This window comes from Mustela nivalis (genome assembly GCF_964662115.1).
Source record: "Mustela nivalis genome assembly, chromosome: 2".
NCBI classification, from domain to species: domain Eukaryota; kingdom Metazoa; phylum Chordata; class Mammalia; order Carnivora; family Mustelidae; genus Mustela; species Mustela nivalis.
Window position 1 is genome coordinate 115,873,589 of NC_139021.1, and position 26,255 is coordinate 115,899,843.

Here is a 26,255-nt window from a genome sequence, read left to right on the forward strand (position 1 = left end):
ACCAAGAGAGTATTACACTAAGTGAAATAATCAGAGAAAGACAAATACTATATGCTTTCACTCATCTGTGGAATCTTGAAAACAAAACAGACTCTTAAACATAGAGAACAAATCAGTGGTTTGTCTCCTCCAGAGGGGAGTTTGGGGTGGGGGGAGGGGAATGGGTGAAATATATAAAAGGGAGCAAGAAATACAAACTTCTAGTTACAAAATAAATCAGTCACAGAGATGAAAAGGACAGCATTGAGAATACAGTCCGTGATATCGTAATAACGTTGGTGACAACACTGAACCATGGTGAGTACTGAGTGATGTAGAGTCACTGAATTGTTAGGTTGTACATCTGAAACATTGTATTTACACTTGGACCACAACAAGAAGCAGTATTTCAAGGAAATGGGTCACTTGCATACTAATTTCATATCCCTTACTTTACAGTTGGTGGTTAACCTTCATGGGTTGCCATACCCTTCAGGTATACTCAGGATTGATGTTAGTAGACAAAACAGGAATGTGCTGTATCTTTGCTGCTTTCTATCATTTCAGGATCCTATTTATCACAAGTAGATTAAACACTGTGATTAAATCGAAAGCTGGGTCTATCCATAAGTATATACGCCTCTAATTCTCTCAAGTTGTTATCTACTGCCATCTAGCTAAAATAAAACTACCACCCCTTCCCAAAGAAGGTATAAGACCCTATTTCATCCTTGTTTTAATTGAAATGACACAACTGTCAAGACATAATTTATTATTTTCAAGAGCTATTTAGGGCAGTGATTTATTTCTTTAAGCAACTTTCTGTTGATAAAACAAGCTTTCATTTTTGTTTTAGATCAAATATATGTTGTCATTTTCAATTCTAATAGTAATTTTTCATTTTGAGTCACCCGAATGCTATGCTTTGTGACTGCATTCTAGAAGTACATTTTAAAGTCTGCAAATTACCCACATCAAAGGTTTAGTGATAAAGCTGTGTTACTGATAAATATTTTGTATGCATATACTAGGTCGATTTGCCACATAACATGGAAACAGATTTGAGATAGCATTTTCATTTACTTTTAAAAATCAGTTACAAATATGCTTCTGTAGGGGAGAGACTCAAAATAGATTTTTCAAGGAATGGAAACCAGCTTTCTAGAACCTTCCAAATTCCCAAATGGCTCAGAATCAGAGAAACCTTGAAACAAAGCTATCAAGCACTGAGGACCCAAAGGTGAATGTTGGTGGTCAGTTTATTTTATGATGAAAGTTGGGAGTGATCTATGGCTGTTAACCTTGGCCATGAAAGGCAGCAAATACCCCAAAGACAGTGTTAATTATCACAGACCCCTCACTCCCATCCCCAGAAGATTTCAGATGTGTCTATGTTATTCAGTTTTCCCAGATTAAGACACCGCAGCTAAAGAAGACTATTTCAGTGCTCAGTTAGAATGGCTCATATTTACCAGGGGCCCAGTTGTGTGCCAGGCACTAATTCTAAATATACACAACAATTATTTGTATACTTAAGACAATCCAGTGAGATAGTTTCTATTACTGGCCCCATTTTGCACAAGAGAATCATAGATCTGAGGGAGGCACAGTTAGTTGCTCAAAATTAAATAAGTGAAACCGGAATTTGAGCCCAGGTTTCTTGCTTCAGTGTCCATATTCCTAACTTAGAGCTTCCTCCAGTGAATATGAGTTTGTATTAGGGTTTTTGTTTTCATCTTCCCGCTAATGACTGATTGAGTCAGAATACACCTTTGAGTACCCTTCTGCAGAGATTTCATGAGAGGTTGATCTCTTGAAAGTGTTAACTTTCCTGACAATATTTACAATGTATCTGTCCATTTCGTCCCATTACCAAGTGAATCCCATACCAACAGAAATGTTGCACAGAGTCACAAATGCAGAAACAATTCCAAAGAATAACCAAGAATTTGTAGGCTTTCAAAAAGGCTCACCGAAATCCACAGAATTGCAGTGCTCCCTCTGCAAAGTGAGTTCCAAGTCAGCGGAGGGTTGCAGCATACAATGTATCATTCCTACTCAGAAACTTTTTCTTTTCCTTATCTATTCACAATTGTTTGGTGCAAACATTGTTGAAGAGGAACTAGAGTTTTCCTAAGGAGAGTGAAGATTCTAGTATCTGTGAGTGTAGATAGCCTCACGCCTTGAATTGTATTTCAAAAGGAAACTGTTTCTTTGGGAAGAGCTAATTATTTCAGTGATAACTCAGGGGACATTAGTAGTTGAGGAACTTTGTAGGAAAAAAAACCAGGTCTGAGGTTTTAAAATACTCATTTGTCAAGCTGTGTTCATGAATATCTCTATTTCCCCTTGTGAATGCGGTAACTTTTTTTAAGAGCAGATTTTGGTTTTACTGTTTTCAAACAGCCATTCTTTGCAAATGAAGCACAGGAAGATCTTGAAATGAGAAAACAACTGAAATCGTGTCCGAGAAACTAATGTCTTCTGTGCTTTCCTTTGCTGTGTCTCAGAGGTTCATTTGAAGATTCTACGACCAGATTTTACACAGCATGCGTGGTGGAAGCATTCGCCTATCTGCATTCCAAAGGAATCATTTACAGGGACCTCAAGCCAGAAAATCTCATCCTGGATCACAGAGGCTACACCAAGCTGGTCAGTGCCCTCTACACACCGTGTCTGCTCTGCGGTTTTAAAATACTCCTTTGTCAAACTGTGTTCATGAACATCTCCACTTCCCCGTGCTAATGCTGTAGCTTTTCTTAAAAGCAGATTTTAGCATGGCTATTCTCAAGCAATCGTCCTTTTCAAATGATGCAAACGTTGTGTAAGAAATTAAATTGGCTACATCTAATTTAATGCTGGTGGCAGAATGTGTTTTAATGGCTGTGTTCTAGATCTAGAAGACCTTTGGAGACCTTTCCTGAATCTGCTTTCTGCTGTTCACAGGGAAGGAATATTTACACTGTAGAAAAAAGTGAACTGTTTTATGTATAATCTTTAAGATTGTATTTATTTATTTGAGAGAGAAGCAGACTCCCCACTGAGCAAGGAGCCCACAGGAGGACTGGATCTCAGGCTGCTGGGTTCATGACCTGAGCCTAACACAGCCTCTGAACTGACTGAGCCACCCAGGCTCCCTGGTTTATGTATAATCTTATGGGGGGGGGGGGCTTGGTAGGTGATGTTATCCGGGCCATTTTAAGTATAATAATAGTATTGATCTTCATAATAATAACATTGGTCAAGCCCTCTTTATAAAGACTTACCACAGGACAGAAGTTCTCCTATTATAAAATGTACAGTTTTTATGGCCATTGCCTCTGCCAGTGCCTGACTCTATATTCAGACTTTTGGAATTTCCATTCAGTCCGTGGTTTTCAAAGAAATCGAATCAAGGGCAGTTAATGATTTCTATTCTCAACTACATTGTTTTAGAAAAAAATAGATTTTCTGCAGTGGATGCTCCTCCATCAAAAGGTTGCTAGAAAAAAAAAAACAAAGAACGCATTTGCATTTTGTCCCTCTTTGTGTTTACCAAGGGCGGGGATGAAGCTTATGCCTCTGCTCCTTCCACTGTCCACTGTCAAGTGGCTTCTCAATGCTAAATGCATTCCCAACCGCCTCAAGGCCGCAGAAATCCCGCATATTCGGGGAAAATTGGTCAAGGAGGTCCAACTGGTCTTTTAAACATTTTCAGTAAAGGAGTTATGGCCCAACCTCCCTTGGCATGAAAAGAAGAGTAGATGGAAAATATTTCTGGAAAGAAAGATTGGCCCTTATCTGTGATAATATCAGTTTCATCCTCGACTCAGGTTTCAGCTTTTGCTGAGGGAAGCTATGTCATTTGAAGTAGAGAGGACTCCTTCCAGAGCCCAGGACCACAGGAATGTGCCTCAGTTTTTATTGTCTCATCAGCGCACTGCAGCTCGGTACTGCCTTTCAGCTTCATGTAAGGGTCTTGAAATAACCTGTTTCTCTTTCTTTGTAAGGTTGATTTTGGCTTTGCAAAGAAAATAGGATTTGGAAAGAAAACGTGGACTTTTTGTGGGACTCCAGAGTACGTAGCCCCAGAGATCATCCTGAACAAAGGCCATGACATTTCCGCCGACTACTGGTCACTGGGAATCCTGATGTATGAACTTCTGACTGGCAGGTATGGGCATTGACATAGAACCACTGGTAAAAACAGACCAGAGGACAGCTACACACACATGCCTTTGCCCCTCTGCTCAGGCCATCTTCCAGCACATCTCACTCTTTCTTGTTCCAGTGCTTCCATGAATTATGCTAGTGACCAAGAGTTCATCAAACAAAACTCTAAAATGGGTCCAATGAGGGCAAAAAAACTCAATGCCAACTTTTGGCCTCATCATTGCTAAATTTTTATATGTATATGACATTGTGGAATAATCTTGTGTCTTTCCAGGAGGTCTTCGAGCCTAGTGCCTTAGCCAGCAATGGAGCAAGGGAGATAATGGTGTTATAAAAATATCTAGGTTCAACTATTCGTAGAAATAAGAGGACACGTTGTTACATCTACATGAAATGAGAATGCTTTGCAGGTCTTCTGTGTAATAATATTACAGTCATCCACAACTAAAAAGGGTACTGTGGCTACTTCCAGGTGTAAGACAGATTGTAAGCTCCCCAAGGACAAGAAAAACCAATAGACCATCCTGCCAGGACCAGGCAGCAAGTAGTAGTAGGGTCGTTATAAAGCACAGAGTTCCAAAGAGGGCTCAGTGTGTTCAGGGGAAGCTGCTGAGTAAGGCAAGACCACAGCCAGGTCCTGAAGGAAGAAGGGTTCTTGGACATAGGAGCAAGGAGAGGACAGTCCAGACAGAGACATGCCTCCACTAGAGGGCAGTAGCTTCATGTAAAAAATAATAATGGGAAACTGAGGGCTGACTGAATGGCTTTTGCACATCAAAAGATAGAGAGGGGCCACTTAGAGAATGACAGGAGATAGAGGTGATAGGGTGAACTGCAGTGAGGAGGCCTAGTTAAAGGGGGACAGGGAACAGATGCCTCTGCACTGGGCACAGAAGAAAAAAGTCATGGCTTAAAAGGGCAACTTCAAATAAAGGGACCAGCCCTAAAATCCTGCCCAAGGGCAGGAGAGCTGCTGGAACTTCCTACAGGTCAAAGGGGCTGGCAGGCACCCCTATTTATGTTTTCCCACCACCTTGACAGTGCATAGAGGAGCAGAACCCTGGCACTGGAGCTGGTCCCACCAGTGTGGCCCCAGCATGGCACACATCAGAACACAATGGCTCCAGCCATCTCACCGAAGTACAACAGGTGCAGAGCACCCCAGAACACTCCAGCCGTGCCCTACCTTGCCAGGATAACCTCTATCCATGCCCACCATGGCTCTAGCTGTCCTGGCCAGGCATCTTCTCTTTGGAGAACCCTGGGACTGCCCCTGCCCACATTGCTCTGACCATCCTACCAGGATGGCCCCAAACAAAATGTTCCATGCCCCCAAGTCCAGGATAGCTACAGCTCTGTACAGCCAGCCAAAGTCACCAGGCCACACAGTCTACACAGGGGTGACCATACACCAGATCATTCCTTCAAATGGAGAAGTAGCTGTTCTCCCTAATTCTAGAAGCAAAGCAAGTCAAGCAAAAGGAGGAAAGAGAGGAATACACTGAAAATGAAAGAACAACACAAAACTAAAAAAAAAAAAAAAAGTAAATGAAATGGAGATAAGCATGGATGAACTTTGTAAGAACTTTAACATACAAGAAAAAAGAATGAGTCAGAGTTGAGGAACACAGTAATGGAAATGAAGAATATACTGAAGGTATCAATAGGAAATTAGAAGAGACAGGAGAATGGATCAGAGACCTAGAAGGCAGAGTAATGGAAACAGAAACAAACAAACAAACAAAAAAAAAAAAAAAGAGGGAGAGAGATCTTAGAAAATATCAGTCTTCCCATTATCTAGGTCCCAGAAGGGGAAGAGCGAGGGGACCAAAAAAAGGGCAGACAACATATTTGAAGAAATAATAACTCAAAACTTCCCTAACCTAGAAAAGGAAATAGACATCCAGATTTAGGAAACCCCAAAAGTTCCAAACAAGATAAACCCATGACTCATAATATTTGAACTGTCAAAGATTAAAGAGAAAAAATTTTTTTCAAGAGCCAGAAAGAATCTCCGAGTTATGTATGGCTATCAGCTTATTTTTCAGGAGAAATTTTGCAATCATCTGGGAGTGGCATGGTACAAAGTGCCAAAAGGAAAAATACCTACAACCAAGAATACGCTACCATCAAATTTATCACTCAGATTTGAAGGAGAGAGAAAGTTTCCCAGGCCATCAAAATGAAGGAGTTCATCACCATTAAACAGGCCTTACTTTAAAAAAAAAAGAAAAAAAAAAAGTTAAAGGGAATTATTTCAGTTGAAGAGAGAAGACCATAATTAGAAGAAAATTATAATAAAAGCAAACATACAGTAAAGGTAATAGAGCAATGACTTATAAGGCAAGTATGAAGGCAAAAGTAAGTAAAATCAACTATATCCAAAAAACGTTAAATATGACAACATATAGACAAAGTGGCAGGAAGGGAGTAAAAATCAAGTTCTCTTAGAATGCTTTGAACATAAGTCACCATCAACTTAACATAGTCTATAGGTAGGATATGTTAACCACAAACCTAAAAACTATAAAAGATAGACAAAAGACCGAACATAACACTAGAGAAACTCATCAAGGAAAGAGAAGAGAAAAAGAAACTGAGGACTACAGAAACAACCAGAAAGCACCTAACAAAAACGGCAGTAAGTACACATCTGCGAATAGTGACTTTAAATGTAAATGGTCTAAATGCTCCAATCAAAGACGCAGAATGATGGGATGGCTAAGAAAGAAAAGACCTCTGCTGCTCTCAAGAGGCAAACTTCAGACTTCAAGTCACACTGACAGTGAAAAAAGGGAAAAAGATACTCCATGCAAAAGGAAGGCAAAGCAAATAAATAAATGTTGCAGTAGGAGGACTTCTGTCAGATACAATAGACTGAAAAAAACTGTAACAAAGACAAGTCTTACACAGTAATAAAGGGATCGATCCAACAAGAGGACCTAACGGTTGTAAATATTGATCCACCCAACATGAGAGCACCTACATCTATCCAGCAAGTATAAACAGACATAAAGGGAGAAATGGACAGTCATAAAATAACAGTAGGGGATATTTACACCCCACTTACATCAATGGACAGATCGTCCAGGCAGAGAAATCAATAAGGAGACCGTGTCTTTGAAGATGTGGGATTAGATGGACATAACGTATATACAGACCTTTCCAGCCCAAAGCAGCCGAATATACTCTTTTCCTGTGCACATGAGACAACTGAGGCCACAAAGCATGTTTTTTAACTACAATGGTATGAAACTACAATTACAAGAAGAAACTGGAAAAAAAAACAAAAACATGCAGAGAAACAGAGAAAAACCAAAAATATGCTGAACAACATACTACTAAACAACCACTTTGTTGATGAAGAAATCAAAAGGAAATTGTTAAAAATACATGGAAACAAACAAACAAAATATATGGAGACAAATGAAAATGCAACAATCCCAAAATCTTTGGGAGGCAACAAAAGCAGTTCTAAGAAGGAAATTTATAGGGCACAGGATTACCTCAAGAAACAAGAAAATTCTCAATCTAACCTTACACTTAAAGAAACTAGAAAAAGAACAAGCAAAGGCCAAAGTTAGAAGGAAGGAAATAATAAAAATCAGGAAAAAAAGACTGAAGAAATAATGATACAGAAGATCAATGAAAGTCAGAATTGGTTTTTTGAAAAAATAAACCTCTAGCAAGACTCATGTAGGAAAAAAGAGGATCCAAAATCCAAATAATTAAAATCAGAAAGGAAAGGGAAGTAAAAAAATGACACCGACGGAATACAAATGTTATAAAGTATGAATGCTATAAAAATTTAGATTGTCCACTTTGTTGGCATATAAGGAAATGGATAAATTTCTAGAAATATACAATCTTCCAAAACAAAATCAGGAAGAAATAGAAATCTGAAAAAACAAAAACAAGTAACAAAATTGAATCAGTAAACAAAAAAACCCAACAAACAAAAGGCAGGGAATAGAAGTCTTCACAGGGAAGTCTACCCAACATTAAAGAATGTTAAAGCTAATCTCCCCCAAACAATTACGAAAAAAATAGAAGGAAAGCTTCCAAGTGCATTCTATGAGACCAGCACTGTACTGACACCAAAACCAAAGACACTACCAAAAAAAGAAAACTACAGGTCAATATCCCTGAAGAATATGGATGCAAAAATTCTTGACAAAATATTAGCAAACCACATTCAACAATCCATTAAAAGGATCATTGACCACAATTAGGTAGAATTTATTCCAGGGTTGCAAGAGTGTTTCCATAGTCTCAAATTAATCATAATTATAAATCAGATGAACAAGAGAAAGGGCAAAACCCATATGATCATCTCAGTGGATACATGAACAGCTTTTGACAGAATTCAACATCTGTTTACAATAATACTGTCAAAGTGGGTTTAGATAAGAACACGCTTTAACATAATAATGTCCCAATAGGATAGCTAAAAACCAAGATTTTTCTCTAAGATCCAGAAGCAATATATCTTCACCACTCTTATTCAACATAGTAATGGAAGTCATGGCTGAAGCAATCAGACAAAGAAAAGAAAATGTATCCAGACTAGTAAGGAAGTAGCTAAACTGTCACTATTTGCAGATGACATAATACTATACATAGAAAACCATAAAGACTCCATCAAAAAACTGTTATAAATGAATTCAGTAAAGTTACAGAATACAAAATTAATATACAGAAATCTGGTGTTTCTAGACACTAACAACAAAGTGGCAGAGAAATTAGGACAGCCAATTCCATTTACAATTGCACCAAAAAGAATAAAATAAAATAAATTTAGCCAAGGAGGTGATAGACCTGTTTTCTAAAAACTATTAAGTATTGATGAAAGAAATTGGAATAAATAGATATTCTATGTTCATGGACATTAAGAATTAATATTGTTAAAATGTCTATATTATCCAAAGCACTCTACGGATTCTGTGAAATTCCTATCAAGATGCCAATAGCATGTTTCACAGAACTAGAACAAATAATACTAAACTCTGTATGGAACCACAAAAGACCTTGAATAGCCAAAGTGATCTTAAGAAAGAACAGAGCTGGAGGCATCACAATCCCAGATTTCAAGATATACTACAAAACAATAGTAATCAAAACCATATGATACAGGTACAAAAACAGATACCAAGATCTTTGCAACAGAATAGAGAGTCCAGAAATAAACATTTTCTTTTATGAATAATTTATCTCCAAAAAAAAGAGGCAAGAATATACAATAGGGTGAAAATCATCTCTTTGGAACACTGGACAGCTGTATGGAAAAGAATGAAATTAGACCACTTCCTTACACACCACCCACAAAAATAATCCCAAGATGGATAAAAGACCTAAATGTGAGACCTGAAGCCATAAGACTCCTAGAAGAAAAAACATAACCAATAATCTTTGTTTTAAAAACATTTTATTTATTTGAGAGTAAAAGAATGAGTGGGGGCAGAGGGAGGAGAACCAGGCTGCCCCCTGAGCAGGGAGCTCGATTTAGGGCTCCATCCCACACCCCCACAATCACGGCCTGAGCCAAAGGCAGATGCTCAACCAACTGAGCCTCCCAGACATGCCAGTAATTTTTTTGACATCCATGTTAGCAACATTTTTCTAGATATGTCTTTTAATGTAAGGGAAACAAAGATAAAAATAAACTACACCAAAATTAAAAGCGTTTGCACAGCAAACAACAAGACACAAAGGCAACCTAGTGAATGGATATATTTGCAATATATCCAATAATATGTCCAATTAGGGGTTAATATTCCAAAATATACAAAGAACTCCTACAACTCAATACTAAAGAAATAATTCAATTTAAAAATGAGCAGAAGACCTAAATAGTGATTCTTTCAAAGAGGACATCCATATGGCCAACAGACACATAAAAAGATGCTCAAATACAAACCCAAACCACCATGAGATGTCACCTCCCACTTGTTAGAATGGTTTAGCAAATGATGGGGAGGGTGGAGGGCAAAAGGAACCCTCATACACTGTTTGATGGGAATGCAAACTGGTGCAGCCACTGTGGGAAACAGTATGGATGTTCCTCAAAAAATTAAAACTAGGACTACCAAGCAATTCAATTCCATACTGGGTATTCCCCAAAGAAAAAGAAAACACTAATTCAGAAGAATATATGCTCTCCTATGTGTACTGCAGCATTATTTACATTAGCCAAGTAAGGAAGGTAGCCTAAGTGTCCGTCAATAGATAAAGGGATAAAGAAGATGCGATAGATACAGATACATACATGCAGGACTATTACTCAGCCATAAAAAAGAATACGATCTTGCCATTTGCAACAATATGGATGGACCTAGTGGATATCATGCTATGTGAAATGGGGCAGGCAGGCAAAGACAAATACCATCTGATTTCACTTCTCTGTGGAACCAAAAAAGAAAGTAAAAGAGCAGAAACAGACCCATAAATACAGAGAACAAACTGATGGTTGCCAGAAGGGTGGGGGGTGGGGATAGGCAAAAGCAGGGAAGGGGTGTGGGAGGTACAGGCCATGGAATGAGGAAGTCGGGATGGCAGGCACAGCACAGGGGATATAGTCCGTAGTACAGCGCTATGTGGAGGCAGAGGGCAGCAACACTTGCAGCGAGCACAGTGTAGTGCATGGGTTGGTGGGATCGCTGTGTTCTACACCTGAAACTAATTAACGCTGTGTGTCAGCTACACTTCAATAGGAAATTGATAAAAATAGGAGATCAGTAAGAGTCATCTCCTGAGGCTCACCGCCGGCTACACATGAATGTCTGCAATTCATCCAGAGGCAGTCATTGAGTATTTTCTGAAAAGGAGTAGGAACCGGTGTGGTAGTGTTTAGGAATAAGCAGCCAGTCTTCATGTGTAGGGCAAACTAGGAAAGGGACAGGCTAGCTGGGTGGAAGGGCATTCCAGTAATTCACATCTGGAGTTCGAACAGGTAAGAGGGCTGTGGGAAGAAAGGCTTGCTAAAGAGAAAGTGGTAGTGGAAAGGACAATGTCGAGACCTAGGACTTTAAGCCTCGGTTCCCTTGTGGGGCTTCTGTGAAGGTATGAGGTGCTGAGCAGAGGGGTGTAGAGCAGAGGCCGCGCTCCGCAGATGCCACGGCCGCTCTCTTGCTAACATCACCAGGAACACTTGTGCTGGGGTCCTTCCTTGTTTGGAGCCTGCTCCTTCAAAGGAAATAATTTGAACTGCTCCTGGTGAAAGTGATGGGCAAAAATAATCATCGAGAGAGACATGAATCCGGTATTAGGAGAACAATTTCCAAAGCCATTATTTGTCCGGGTGCATCACTTTGATGGAAGGAGGGGTCTTTTTCATCTCTGTGTTCCCTGAGCCTGGCCCAAAGCTACCCTCCTTGGATTGGTCTGGCTCGTGGGGCCTCCTAATAAGGATGCCTTGTGTCAGGTTATCCACTGAGGACTGATGACCGGGAGGAGAGGGTAGGAGGAGCATTCTCCTGCAGAAGGACTCAGTCAGCAGATCACCGATCACATGCTCTGCGCTGGGCATTCTCCTACACTCTGGGAACACTGCAAGACTGAGAACAAGACTGAGTCTGGAAAGAAGACAGACACAAAGCATAGAAAGTGGCATAAAGGGTGTGTCAGAGAGCATGGCAGGCCACAAGTTTAAATTCAAGGGGTGCCTGGCTGGCTCGGTCAGTGGAGCAATACGATGCTTGACCTCAGGGTCGTGAGTTCAAGCCCCACGTTGGGTGCAGAGATTACATTAAAAAATAAAATCTTTTTTAAAAATGCAACAGCTGAATCTAATCCTTGAATTTAAACTTTATGTTGGTTGATAGAGGTCATGGGATCAGTTCCGTGACCAGTAAGAGTGCGCTGATCCTAGTGAGTGAGGGTAGTATTGGCAGGAGATGGTGTCCTATCACTGATGTCCTTGGGGCATTCTAGTGATTCTGGACTTCATCTCAGGCGTAATCAAGGGCAGGGAAAGAGCTAGAAAGTGGAAGAAGCATCTTGAATGGCCAAGGACAGCCAGAGGGGTCCCGCACCTGCACTAAAAAGACAACAGACAAACTTGACCCAGGATGGTTTTGCTAAGTGATTTCCTTGAAAAGGGTTCCATCCTGTTTTGCTGTTAATCCAGCATCATTTCATTACCACTACTCAGGTGTGTCCCCAGATAAGAATAGACGTTCTGTGAAGTTTTAACAATTAAAGATTTCTTGTTTAGAAAACCAAAGTGATTCTCTCTTCATTTCTCTCACAGCCCACCTTTCTCAGGCCCAGATCCTATGAAGACATACAACATCATACTGAGGGGGATTGACATGATAGAATTTCCAAAGAAGATTGCCAAAAATGCTGCTAATTTAATTAAAAAACTATGCAGGTAAGCATTTCAGCCCCATAACTTTTGAAAGGATCCTAATTTGGAAGTGATTAGATTCCTTACAGTTCTTATTTTCTTTCCAGGGATAACCCATCAGAAAGATTAGGGAATTTGAAAAATGGTGTGAAAGACATTCAGAAGCACAAGTAAGTATTCTTTCCTCGTCCCTTTCTGTGGAAGGTCCAGAAAGCAAGACAGGTACCCGCTCCCCCCAGGCTGGGTGATTGGTGCACTTAGCCTATGGGAACACCCAAGGGGACGTCAGTCCAGTTAGCCTTCTGACCTAAGGCCCTTCTGCTATATCTCAGGGACACACACGACCCCAAGCCATACTAAGCGACCGGTTCACTGAATTCAGTTTCTCCCAACTCACACTAATGAGCATTTTTCCTCTCTAGCTCAAAGAGGAAATGTGTGCTTTTAATTCTGGGATTCTCCTCTCTACCAGGATATCAAAAACAAAAGTCCTCTACCATATTATACCTCATTTCCCAGACTAAAACTGGAATATATTTTTCCCACCACTTCCTAAGTAGATGATAAAGAAAACAAAAAACAAAAAACAAAAACAAAAACAGTGTTTTTTTTTTTTAAACCAGAGCAACATCTTAAATATTAAACCTTACCTAGTTAATTGGATATTTGATTGCTAAACTAAGACCAAATTGTTTTTTTCACAAGAAATTCACATACCAGATGAACTTACATATCAAAATATCTAAAACGCCTGCTAAGAATTTAGTGTAAGCATTTGCTACTTTAAAGACAGAACAGAACCAAAAACCTTAGCATTGTCTGGTCCGCATTTTCACAGGAAAAACTACACAAAATACCTTCAGTCTATTGTAATTAAATGTGTTTCCATTTCATTAGGAATTGTTATGACCCTAGTATTGCATATTTAATTTTCTACGAACATGCAAAAAAAGTGCCAAGTCAGAGTTAGACCTCATACAGTGATGTGGAAAGGTTAATTAACTGAGGCCACACACAGAATCCGTACAAAGCTAAAAGGATAATTTTCTATCCTGACTTTTCATGCCCTGGTTCTACAGCCTTAAAAATCAAATGTCCTATAAAGCTCAGGACCAAACAGATCATGACATTTGTTAAGTTATAATGATAATATAAGAATAAGGTCATACAGACATTCTGCCTGAAATGCCTGGAAAAGGAGTTATTTTCTAATTGGTGTTCAGTATTTCAAGAATTAACTTACTGTATGGAAGGCATATTTTAAAAACCCTGAGCAGAAAAATTTGCAATTAAAGAGAACACATTCTTGTCACGTGGAAAATGTTTGCCTAGTTCCTTTCTATCATGTTTGTTGCAGTGAAGTTTTAGCTGAAGAAAAATGCCTTTTACTAGCTTCCTTTTCTTTTTTTCCTTTCCTAGATGGTTTGAGGGCTTTAACTGGGAAGGCTTAAGAAAAGGGACCTTGACACCGCCCATAATACCAAGTGTAAGTACACGATCCAACTTACAGCTCTGTGACACATGTACGGTGTTTATGTCAGTGTTAAAGTTTTATCGTATGTTCAGATTAAATAAACTACAGGAGAAGTACCATCTTAGAATAGTCATATATAAAATCCAAGCCTAAAGGCAGGTCAGTTAGGGGATAGTTGTTTTATATATACTTTACCATTATCTTTCTAAACTATTCATTCTAATTTCTTTGTGACTAAAAATGGGCTTGCAGTACAGTAAGTGTTCAGTATGCACTGATGGAGACAGAAGAACATAACGGGTATCCAGCAACCAGTTTCCTGTTTTGTTTTCTTTTTCCAGAATATCTGAACTTCATACATTATTGCCCAAGAATACATTAGGACTACTCACGCATTAGGACTACTCATGAATTATGACCAGTTTAGTGTATACAAGAGTCCATGTGGGTGAATTAGGGCAATGGGCAGTTATTCTGTCTTTACGATCCCAGTTTATGCCCTATCTTGCTCTGTCCCCAAGAGCCTAGCCCATAAAAGCCACTCGGAGCATTCCTGTGCACTCTGTTTTCAGCAGCTACCGATTCCTGGCCAATAATGTTTCTTTTATGCTCCCAGCTCACTTCCAAGTACTCCCAGGCAATACTGTGTTCATCTACCCTTTCATGAGGCTCCGAAAGAAAAGGATTCTCTTTCCTTAACTGTCTTTTCTGCGTGTCAGGTGTTTTGGTAAATAGCAGCCCACTAAGGGTGATCAAGTATTTTTTAATAAAATAAATCTGTCCGATGAAAGGTCTTGTATCTTTACAAAGAGGCAGGGGGTTGCTTTGCTGTCCTGAGCCATTCAGGTCTTGACTCCCTTTTTCTGGGACTAACTCAAGACTGCTCTTTATACAGAAATGTTTTCCCTACTTTTAAGTTTTATTTCTGTGGTAACACAAGCAAAACAAACTCCATTACCATACTTTCCATGACAGTTACTAGCATACCTGAAGTTTTGGGTGGTTTTTTTTTTTTTTAGAACAAAAATAGAATAAGAAACTTGGAGGGTAAATAGCAAGCCTTACTGAACAGTATATATTTATGGATTATACCCATATATATTTCATTCACTATTAATATATATGTGGTTGTAAATATCCTAGATATGAGGGAAACTAAAGTGTGGATTGCTCTTACTGATGTTCTCCAGAAGGGCCTTTACCCAGTAATCTGCTCGAGTTTAGGAATGGCTTTTTAGTACCCTTGAATTACACAAAAGTCTTAAGATAGCCTACAGGGCTCTGTATGACCTAATTTCTCCTACTTCTTACTCAAGTACTCTCCTCTCCTATACGGCAGCCACACTGGCCTTCTTTGATTATGTCACAGCACAAAGCCCTGTCTCTCACCTCAGGACCTTTGCATGGGCAAAAATCGAACCCAATACTTAGTTTTAAAATAAAATTTTCTCAGAGCGGCTTTCCATCATCCCTCTAATACTCATTTTTCTTCGTAGCAGTAACCAAACTTTCTAATCAGCTGTAGATTGTGTTTTAATCTTACAGGGTACCCTCTGCTAGAGTAGAAACTTCATGACGATAAGAGGCATGTCTGGTTTTAGTCAGCACTGTGCCCCCCCCCCCCCACCACCAATGCAAAGCACAAAACCTGTACCTAGTAGACGCTTAAAAAAATAGCTGTTGATTGGGGAATGAAGAAAGAACGCTTTGTAAGACTCCATTTGGCATTTGACTCCCCAATGCAGAAATCCTCTCCCTGTCCCTCCTCTCACCGGCAGGTGGCATCACCCACAGACACAAGCAATTTCGACAGTTTCCCTGAGGACAATGACGAGCCGCCCCCTGATGACAACTCGGGATGGGACATAGACTTCTAATGTATTTCTCTTACCTGCTTCTGCCTTGCTGAAGTCAGCTTTTCCTGAGACACAGCTGCCAGCAAACCTGAGGGACGGAGAGAAGATTAGTGCTCGGGGTCACCATGATGCCTTTGATCGATGCTGCTCCGGTAACTACAGTGGCATTAGGACTTATTGCTTAGATGACAGTAGTGCTCTTTACATGTTTTCTGTTGGATCCTCCAAATAGCAGTTGACATGGTGGTCCTGAAGCAAAGCCTTTCACCCCAGTAACGAGATGTCTTCTAGTGTTGCGATGACCTTGCTTTGCTCTGACTATACTTTGAAAGACGGTCAGAAACACGTCAATCTAGTCAAAGAGTCTGGACCTTGCTAGAATTATCAGGAAGATCAGAAAAATACGATAGTGGGTGCGATAGATGACCGTGGTGCAAAATCAGGGCTCTTCCTTTCCTTCCGGGGAGGTCGGAGGATACATTCATGCAAGCCGGTGTCTGCACCGCACGGAAGAGGGCCACGCGTCTGTTGGTCAAGAGGTCATGTCAAACCAGTGCTAGAAGTTTCCTGATTTAATTTCCCAGCCGTGCTGATGACGAGACTGAATGTTACCTTTCCTTTCTGACAGATTTTAAAAATTGATACGATCAAAAGCACAACTGCTATAGATTCTGCTGAGGACTCTCATAGCAGGCATATAGGCATTTTCACAGAGGATTGAAAAAAAAAACATGCATGATATTTGTTTCTTTTTTTGACTAATTGGCATGACAGAGTGGAAAAAACAACTCACAAACCATTTCATATCTTTTTAAAATACTGTGCTTCGAGATGGTCCTGGAAATAAACGACTAGCAGCCAACTGATTTTTATTTATTACCTAACATGCCCTCAGACTGAGGCTTAAAATATTCCCTTTTATAAAAAGAAACCCTTGGGGGGTGGGGGCAGGGTGGGGTGGAGAGGGACTAAGATCCATCCAAAAATAAAAATAAAAAAACTATCTAGGTGCTATGTATATCTTTCATCTGTAAATGTCCGTGTCTGAGAAGACAACACAAATTCTAATCATCACCTGTGTAGCCAGAGACCCAAGCATTCTTCACTACGTTTACCAACCAAACTCCCATCAGATTTCACTTACACAACATGGCCTAGGTTTGAGGGGGAACGGGGATTAAAACCCATTCAACTGGCTTCTTGTCTTAGTCCTGAACCAAAAAGAGGAAGAGGAGGAAAGCACAAAAATCACTGAGATTCACCAAATTGGAAAGCTTGCTTCTGCCAGGTCAGGGAATGGGACTGGACCTAGCCAGGTGTTGATGACTTTTTGGTGAATCAGCCAGTGTAAGTTCATGCACGTGTTAGAGTGGGAACGGAGTTGAGAACAGGACTCTGCTTTCTCAAACAGAGCGTTAGCTAAGTAGGGCAGAAATTATTGCAATCCTGAAATGCATTTGAACATACAAAATTTACCTGCTTTTTTCATGAGGGGTAAAGAACCAGCAGTTGAAGCTAAGTCCATTGTTGGCAGGCAAGTTGACTACAATTAGCTATCCTAGGTAGTGGACCATTCTGGAAGCTTTTCCTGGACAAGTGGCGTTCTACCTGAGGAAACGAATGTATACTCTTATGAGCGCTGATTTGGAACAGTGTGTGAATTTGGTGTATTAAATTGAAGGTTGCTTTTTTCCAGTATAAGGTGTTTTTATAAGTTAATGAAACATAAGCATTTCTGAAAAAAAATATGTCCACACAGGTCATCATACCATACCCAGGAAGGCATATATTACGATTTCTGTTTGAATTTTTCATACCAAGACTACTTTAGAATATGGTATCCAAACATAATCTAACATTTGGGGAGTAAAAATACTAAGAGCATACTATCAGAATAGAGTTACATTAAAAGTTTGATCCCAAGATGTTACTGTTAAATTCTTGTGTTAGTGTTTTCCCTTCCTTACAAATAATTGCTTAAGATCAATTTATTCCCCAAGATACCCACGTCCTTCAACAGACTTCAGAATATAAAAGTAAACCTACCAACCTAAAATCCAGCTATGAATGCTATTTCAGAAATTTTATCCTGCTTTTATCTGGGCTTTTAAAAGTATATAATTCCAACATCACGGTCACTGTTCAGTGATTTTTGTTAAAAAAGGTTTAGGCACACTAAAGTTTTGCTAGAATACTATGTGGTCACTAAGAGAATCTGCTCCTGCAATTTTTCAAATGCCCCAGCAGCACCAGAGCCTAGCGCTTGCTGTGGTTCACGTCTAAGACAACACTGTGTACACGTTCTCTGAGGAATGAAGACGTAGCATCCAGTTCAATGGAACTGTCAGTTTTCCCACCTGTTAGCACAGCTCCGTTACATCACCCCGGTGGCATTGCATTAGGAGGTCTACAGCAATCACTAACCAAAAAAGGTGAACTACATCTTCCACAAACTGCTAAGTGAATACAGTCCTCTAATCTTCAGCATTGAAATTTAAGGATTTAAATCTTGTCTTAATGAAGACACTAGGGCTAAAATTCATGGTCAGCTTTGGAAAGTGCATCTCACTTTATTTCTGAACTGTTCACGCCCCTCTCTTTTCTTACACTAAACAACATCTGGATAAGTTAGAATAGTGCCAACTTGTTTGATTTGCTAACTGACTTTCTTGTTAATACTTTGAGTATGGGAAATAAGGGCTTTCTGTGCCTCTTGATACACAGGAAAACTGAAAACTGCCAAGGAAAGGAACATCATGATATCGGAGTTAAACTGAACACGTTAGAGAAAATGATTTCTGGAAATTTGCTATAAATGACCTTTATGTTCGTGTCTTCTTTGTTACTCACATATAAATCAGATCCACGTGGCATTGAAAACAAATTTCTTTTGATTCCATTCTTTACGAGTCACATTTTTTTTTTACTTAAAATTATGGGATATGCATGTGAATCACACATGTGTAATATATAAATTCAGCTACTGAATTTTTCTCATTTCATTTCTACATGATGGAACTGAGGGTAAACTGAAATTTTAAAGAAGTCAGCTACCATACTGAAAATGAGGATATTAGAACTGATTTCATACGGTAGAGGTGATCTGTGCATTATCCATAATGATGTTTTCTTTCACAATAGGACCACAGACAAATATTTATGTAAATAGATATTTTTGTGTGATATTTTGTGGTACATATAACTTTTTTTAGTGTTTCACAGCATTATTATTTCATTTCCTTTGTATTGGATAATGTTTTTAGGTCCAAGTAGACTTGAATTAATGTCATAATTGTCAGTATTATTGAAAATTATGTCAACTGTATGGTTTCATCTGTTCCATAGTTTAGAACATGACCTGGCTATCTGGCATTGTTGCAAGTGCCTTAAATTCATGGCATCCTATTAAAAAACAAATTTGGTGTTATGCTGCATGACAAAGACAAATACACCTCAAAATGTTGTCCTTTCTTAGCTTGCTGCGTTTTACAGTTCTTTCTGCTAACAATTTATAAGCCTTTATTATATAATATTGATGAATTACAGAAATGATGAAGTTGTTCTCTTATTTCTGTTACACGTACCAGAGCTGTGTATCTGTTACTGAGATACAGCGTCATTTCTGTGAAATGTATAAATGTATGTGCAGGTCAAATTAATATATGACATACTATCAGTCTGTATACAGGTATTCCTGTTTTGCTAAGCTGTGCAGATTCAGTTAAAAACAAAACAAAACAAAAAACCACTTAGTGCAGTCAAGTTCTAACATCTCATTTTATAGACTCCATTACCAACTATCCAAATCAAAAGAAAAATTGGGAAGTGACTGCTAACCACACCTCGTTATGAAACCAATGATGAACATGTACCTTGGTGCACTCCTCAACAAAACAGGATGCTTTCTGAGTTCTTGTATATGCAAATCATTTATGAGGCAAGTTTTCAACAGACCAGGCAAGATAAACATTGGAAGTGTGTTGTTAGCCCTCCTCTTTATCTGCCCCTGAATTAACAGAGCTCTGGGACCTTGACCATGACTCAGAGGTTTGGGCTTTCCGAGGAAAGGGACATTTCTTCAAGCATCATCTATCCAATTTATTTCATTGTATGATGTTTTTACAACTGGTCAGTTCTTTTGTATTCTTACAGCTATGGTTGATTGTCCTCTTACAATTTGTTCTACATGAAAGAGTCCTTTGTTAGTCAGAATGCAACAACTGTCATCAAATGGTCATTGACCACTTGCACTCTTTTGATGTAGATTAAAAACTTTTTCATAAAATTAATCTGCTTTGATTTGCTCTGTATTTTTCCTGCAGCTGTTATTGCCGAGTGCCTGTTGTATACTTTATAGAGTTGAAATAAAAAAAATAATTACTTTTGAACTTGGTGGATGTTTCATTTCAGACAAGACTGCAAGAATATAGCTGATGTCTCTCATACTGGAATAGAAATACCCTGGAGTGCTACTGGAGAACGTCACTAAAACAATGTAAAACTTACTTATAACCCAAGTGTCCTTCACAACCTCATACCTTACGATCCAATGTAAAACTAGTTTAGGAAATTGGTTTAAAGAATTCGGGAGGGATAATGTCAGGCCACCCAGTGTGAACAGAAAACCCCAGCCTTAGCAGTGTTCTGTGCCTCACAATTGCTACCTACCACCACCCACTCCTTGCTTGGGCCACCCCTTGTCAAATTCTGAACCAAGCAAACAATCAAAAAGATAATTCTTGTATAAGGCTGTGGACTATGAGGGAATTATTTTGTGTGGAAAGCACCATCATGAATCCTTGTGTAAGGTTTATTTACCTGATCCCTCTGTTATATTTTCTATTCATAAAGAATATACATTTAGAAAACAGTATGATGGCAACAAGTTCAATTCTTCAAATCCCTGGAAAACACACTCCTCTACCTCTTTGTTTCTCCCTGCCCTGAACAGAATACAAGTTAAAATTGACTGCCATATAAAGATTTCCTTAATCTGATTGTCTTTGTCTTGTTGACATCCCATCACCAGAAATGGTGAGTTGAAAACTCATTTCCAATGAAAACTAGAAATAATCCAGTTAACTTCACCAGACAGAACCCATAAACAACTTTAAAAAATACTATGTGACTACAGCACATCCAATAATTTCACGTCTCCTGCAAAGAGAACTAAACCAAGGCTTGAAAATCAACCCCTCAGATTCTCAGGAATAGCCCTAGATGTGTAACGCATGTAACACAGAAGCACCACCACACTAATGTGTTGTTGTTGTTGTTTTTTTTTTCTGAGAGCCCTATTTAGAGTTTCTCTCTGCATTCCATACTTCTTTCCAACCCACAAGGCCCATAAATTGCTAAAACAGTAATGTTTACCTATTACAACTGTAGGTTTCACCAAGGAGGAGTCTAGGGGGCAAAACACAAATCCATCCATATAATTGACAGATTAATCTCAACCTCATGCAAATATTAATAAAATCAAACCAAAAAAAGAAAGAAGAAAGAAAAAGTAAACAAGGCATGCCTACTAATCCTAAAGGTTGGCACAAATTTCATAAAAATTAATGGACAGGCTTTCAGGGCATATGGCCTAGACCAGTGTTTTTCAAACATCAATGTCATAATATGTATCTGGGAAATATGGTGAGAACATATTTCAAGGATCACCCATAGTTATTTTGAGGTAGCCCCCAAATCTGTATTTTTAATAAGCTCCTTAGTATATTTTAGTGAAAATATTTATACAAATCCATGGAAGAGAAATAGGAACAAAACATTGATGGGAAAGCATTTCAAAAATGATAAGATAAAAGGGGAAAATAAAAAGTCATGGACATGGTTTCAGCCACGCCACCAGGGTACCCCTGCATGGAACACACCAGAACACCTAGCTGCACTAGTCTTGGCTCCAGTAGCCCAGCCAGGGCACTCCCCGCCCTGAACACTTTCAGATAATCCAACTTCTACCCAGTTCAGCTTAAACTGTCCTGCCAGTGTGTATTTTGCTCAGAGAGCTCAGTGGCCATTCCAGCCCATGCCCATTTTAGCTTTGACTGTCTTGCCAGCTCCCCTGCCTCTGCATGGAGCAGGCCAGGACCTCCCAGACTGTTCCCTTCTTCAGTTCCAGTAGCCTCTTTGGGGCACCTGTGTGGAGAGTTCCAGAACACCCCAGTTTACATCTACTTCAGCTTCAGCTGTCCTGCCAAGATGAACCTCATGTAGAGCCCCAGGTGCCTGTGGCTTGCCCCCTTAGTTGTAGCTTAGTTGTAGCTACCCTGCCAGGGTATTCTCTGCACAGAGCTCTGAGGCTCCCAGCCTATACACTTCCCCAGATCCAGCCACCCCACCAAGGCACCCCAAGCACAGAGTGTCCTGGGACAACTGGCTTGTACCCATCTCAGCTTCAGCTATCCTGGACAGGAGTCATCAGTGCATAGAACACTGGGACACCACAGCGTGCAGCCTCTTGGCTTTAGCTACCCTGACAGGGTTCCTGCTGCTGGAAAGCCTCCAGATCCCCAGCCCATGCTAGCCACAGCTCCAGCCAGCCAGAAAAAGTCCACCAAGCACACACAATATACATAGAAGACAGCCTCCACAAGACCATTCCTTCAAGTTTTGAAGTAGTTATTCTGCCTAATCCACAGAAACAAACAGAGAAGTCAAGCAAAATGGGGAGACAGACAAATATGCTCCAAAAGAAAGAACAAGAAAAAAAATTCAGGAAAGGAGCTAAATCAAACAGAGACACTACTGGGCTGAAGAGGAGTAGAAGAACTCAGTGAAGCCTTTAATAAAGAGATACAAAATACAAAAAAAAAAAAAAAGAAAGAAAGAAATATTTAAAAGCACACACTAGAGGGAATCAACAGATTCACAGTTGCAGAAGAATTTATCAGCAGTCTGTAAGCAAGGATAATAAAAAGCACTCAGTAAAACAGCAAAAAGCCATTAAAATTTTAGAAGTGAGAATAGCTTAAGGGGTCTCTTGAACAACAGCAAATAAACATACACTTATATTATAGGGATCCCAGAAGATGATGAGAATAAAGGATGGAATACTTATTTATAGAAATAATTGCTAAAAACTTCCCTAATCCAGGGAAGGAAATAAACATCCAGACCCAAGAAGTACCAAGAGTTCCAAACAAGATGAACCCAAGGAGGTCCACACCACAGCACATGATCATTAAAATGTCAAAGCCTAAAGATAAAGAGAGAATTTAAAAGCATCAAGACAGAAACAAAACATTACCTACAAATGAAAACAGATAAGGCTATCTGCTGTTCTTTTTTTTTTTTTTTTTTTTCCAGTAAAAACCTTGCAGGCCAGAAGGGAGTGGCATGTAATATTCAAAGTGCTGAAAGGAAAACAAAACCAAACCAAAAAATTACATCTAAAAATATTTTACCCACCAAGGTTTCTCGTTCAGATTTGAAGACAAAGAGCTTCCCAGACAAAAGATAAAGGAATTTATCACCACTAAACAAGAATTATGAGAAATGTTAATGGGAATTCTTTGAGTAGAAAAGAAATGACCATAAGACCAAAAAAAAATTATATAAAAAAAATGACAGCATATACATAAAATGTAGAAGAGGGAGCAAAAAAGAAAGTCCCCTCCCTTTCTTTTTAGAATGTGTTTGAACTTAAATGACCAAATATAGAGGGCTGTTTACTTAGATTATATATGAACTCAATGGTAACCAAAATCACAAAACCTATAAAAGATACACAAAAAAATGAAAAGAAAGAAAGGCAAGATAGCACTATAAAAACTTATCAGTCACAAAGAAAGAAGAAGAAAGAGAGAAGAACTATAGAAACAAGCAGAAAGCAAGTAACAACATGACACTAGGTACATACATATCAATAATTACTTTAAATGTAAATGGCCTAAAAGCTCTAATCAAAAGACATAATAAGGTGGTGGAACAGATAAAACAAGACTCATCTATATGATGCTTACATGAGACACACTTTAGATCTAAAAACACCTACATATTGAAAGGGAAGGGATGGAAAAAATTTAACAATGCAAAGGAAAACTAACCAAAAAAACCAGCATACCAATATTACATCAGACAAAACAGACTTTAAAACAAAATTGTAATAAGAGACAAAGAAGTACATTACATAATAATAATGACCAATCCAACAAGAGAATAATTGCAAATATCTATGCATCCAATACCAGAGTGCCTCAATACATAAAACAAATGTTAATGGACAAAAAAAGAGAAACTGACAGTAATACAGTAGGAGTAGGGCACTATAACCTCATTTACATCAATAGATAGATCATCCAGGCAGAAAATCAACAAGGAAACAGTGTCTTTGACTGACACATTGGACCAGATGGACATAATACATATACACAAAACCTATCATCCCAAAACAGTAGAATGCACATTCTTTTCAAATGTACATGCAACATTCTCCAGAAAAGATCACAGTTTAGGCTGCAAAACAAGCGTCAATAAATGTAAGACTGAAATCATGCCATGTATCTTTTCCAACCACAACAGTATGAAACCAGAAATAAATAATAAGAAAAAAAAATGAAAAATGCACAAAGACATGGAGGTTAACAACAGGATACTAAAAAACCAGTGAGCCAATGAAGCAATCAAAGAAGAAAAAAAAATATTCATGGGGAGAAGTGAAAATGAAAACACAACAATCAAAAGTCTTTGGGACACAGCCAAAGCAGTTCTAAGAGGGAAGTACATAGTAATACAGACCCACTTCATGAAAACAAGAGAAAGTTCAATAAGCAATCAAAATTTACACCTAAAGACACTAGAAAAATAAGAACAAAGTCCAAGAGGAGTAGAAGGAAGGAAATAATAAAGATCAGAGCAGAGATTCCAGGAAAGATAGCAGAGTAGAAGGACCCTTAGCTTACCTCATCCCAAAGATATAACTAGATAACAGACACCGTCAGTGTAAATACCCCAGAAAACAACCTGAAGACTGGCAGAACAGACTCTCCACAGCTAAATTTAGGGGAAGTGCCACAGCAAAGATGGTAAGAAAAGCAGACACATGATCAGGAGCTGAACAGACCACAGGACTCCCCAGGGGATAGAGAGACAACACAGACCCAATGAGAACGGAGAGAACACAATCTCACACCAGGAAGCCTGGAGGAGGAACACAAATTCCCATAACATTTGGATTTGAAGTGTGCCTGAGTGGCTCAGTTGTTGAGCATCTGCCTTCAGCTCAGGTCATGATCCCAGCGTCCTGGGACTGAGCCCCACAATAGGCTCCTTGCTCAGTGGGGAGTCTGCTTCTCCCTCTCCACCTCCCCCTGCTGTGTTCTCTCTCTCACGTATCTCTCTGTAAAATTAATAAATAAATTCTTAAAAAACAATTTGGATTTGAAAACCAGAGGGGCTGAAATTTACCAGTTCTTGCAATTAGGAGGCTTAATACATGGAACTTTAAAAATCTGTGGGCTCCTAGAAAAGCCAGAAAGGAGAGAGGAAACTAAATCCCGACCTTTAAAGAGAAAATACAATAAACAGTCCCTCTGAAACACAGAAGCAGTAGCTTGAAAAACATCTGGGAAATATGAAAGGGAAAATTGATTACTAATCTCAAAGCATGTGCTGGAAGGGGCAGTGATTGATCATTGGAAGACAACATTTTCAAGCATAATAACATTTGTATTATAGGGATCTGAAAAGGAGAAAAGAGAAGAAAGGGGGCAGAAAATTTACTTGAAGAAATAATAGTTAAAAACTTCCCAAATTTGAGGAAAGAAACAGAAATCCAGATCCAGGAGGCATAGCTCACCCTAACCCTAACCTTCAACAAAATCAACCCAAGGTGGTCCACACCAAGACACATAACATTTAAAATGTCAAAAAGTAGTGATAGATAGAGAATTTGAAAAGCAGCAAGAGAAAGGAAAACCATCATGTACATGGGAAACTCCAGAAGGTCTCAGAAGATTTTTAACAGAAACTTGGCCAGAAGGGAGAGACATAATATATTCAAAGGGCTGAAGGAAAAAATCTCTGCAACTAAAAATATTTTATCCAGGAAGGTTATCACTCAAAATAGAAGAGATAAAGATTTTTCCCAAACAAAAGCTGAAGGAATTTGTGTCTACTAAACTAGCCCTACAACAAATGTTAAAAAGGACTCTTTAAATAGAAAGAAAAGACCATCTGTAGGAGTAAGACAAGTAGGAAACACAAAATTACTAAAGTATATTTATAAAAATCAGTAAAAGAATTCACAAAATAAAAGGATATAAAGGATGAGACTCTATACCTAAAAAAATGATGAAAGAGAGTAAAGAATTAGTTCAAGGGAGGGGGGTGAGGAGATGGGTGAGCCTGGTGGTGGGTATTAAGGAGGGCATGTATTGCATGGAGCACAGGGTGTTATACGTAAACAATGAATCTTGGAACACTGCATCAGAAACTAATG

The 26,255-nt window shown here is 39.0% G+C and overlaps 1 protein-coding gene across 2 annotated transcripts in view; it reads left to right on the forward strand.

The window, feature by feature from the left end:
* PRKG1 (protein kinase cGMP-dependent 1) overlaps positions 1-20,196 on the forward strand; it is a 1,242,412-nt gene extending 1,222,216 nt beyond the window's left edge. For both annotated transcript variants that reach the window (XM_082721092.1, XM_082721091.1), the window contains exons 13-18: positions 2,490-2,631; positions 3,969-4,132; positions 12,380-12,502; positions 12,586-12,648; positions 13,898-13,964; positions 15,731-20,196. In XM_082721092.1, coding sequence (XP_082577218.1) covers positions 2,490-2,631; positions 3,969-4,132; positions 12,380-12,502; positions 12,586-12,648; positions 13,898-13,964; positions 15,731-15,829 — 658 coding nt within the window. In that variant the 3' untranslated portion in view covers positions 15,830-20,196. The remainder of the gene's footprint in view (positions 1-2,489; positions 2,632-3,968; positions 4,133-12,379; positions 12,503-12,585; positions 12,649-13,897; positions 13,965-15,730) is intronic.
* Positions 20,197-26,255: the final 6,059 nt, after the last annotated feature.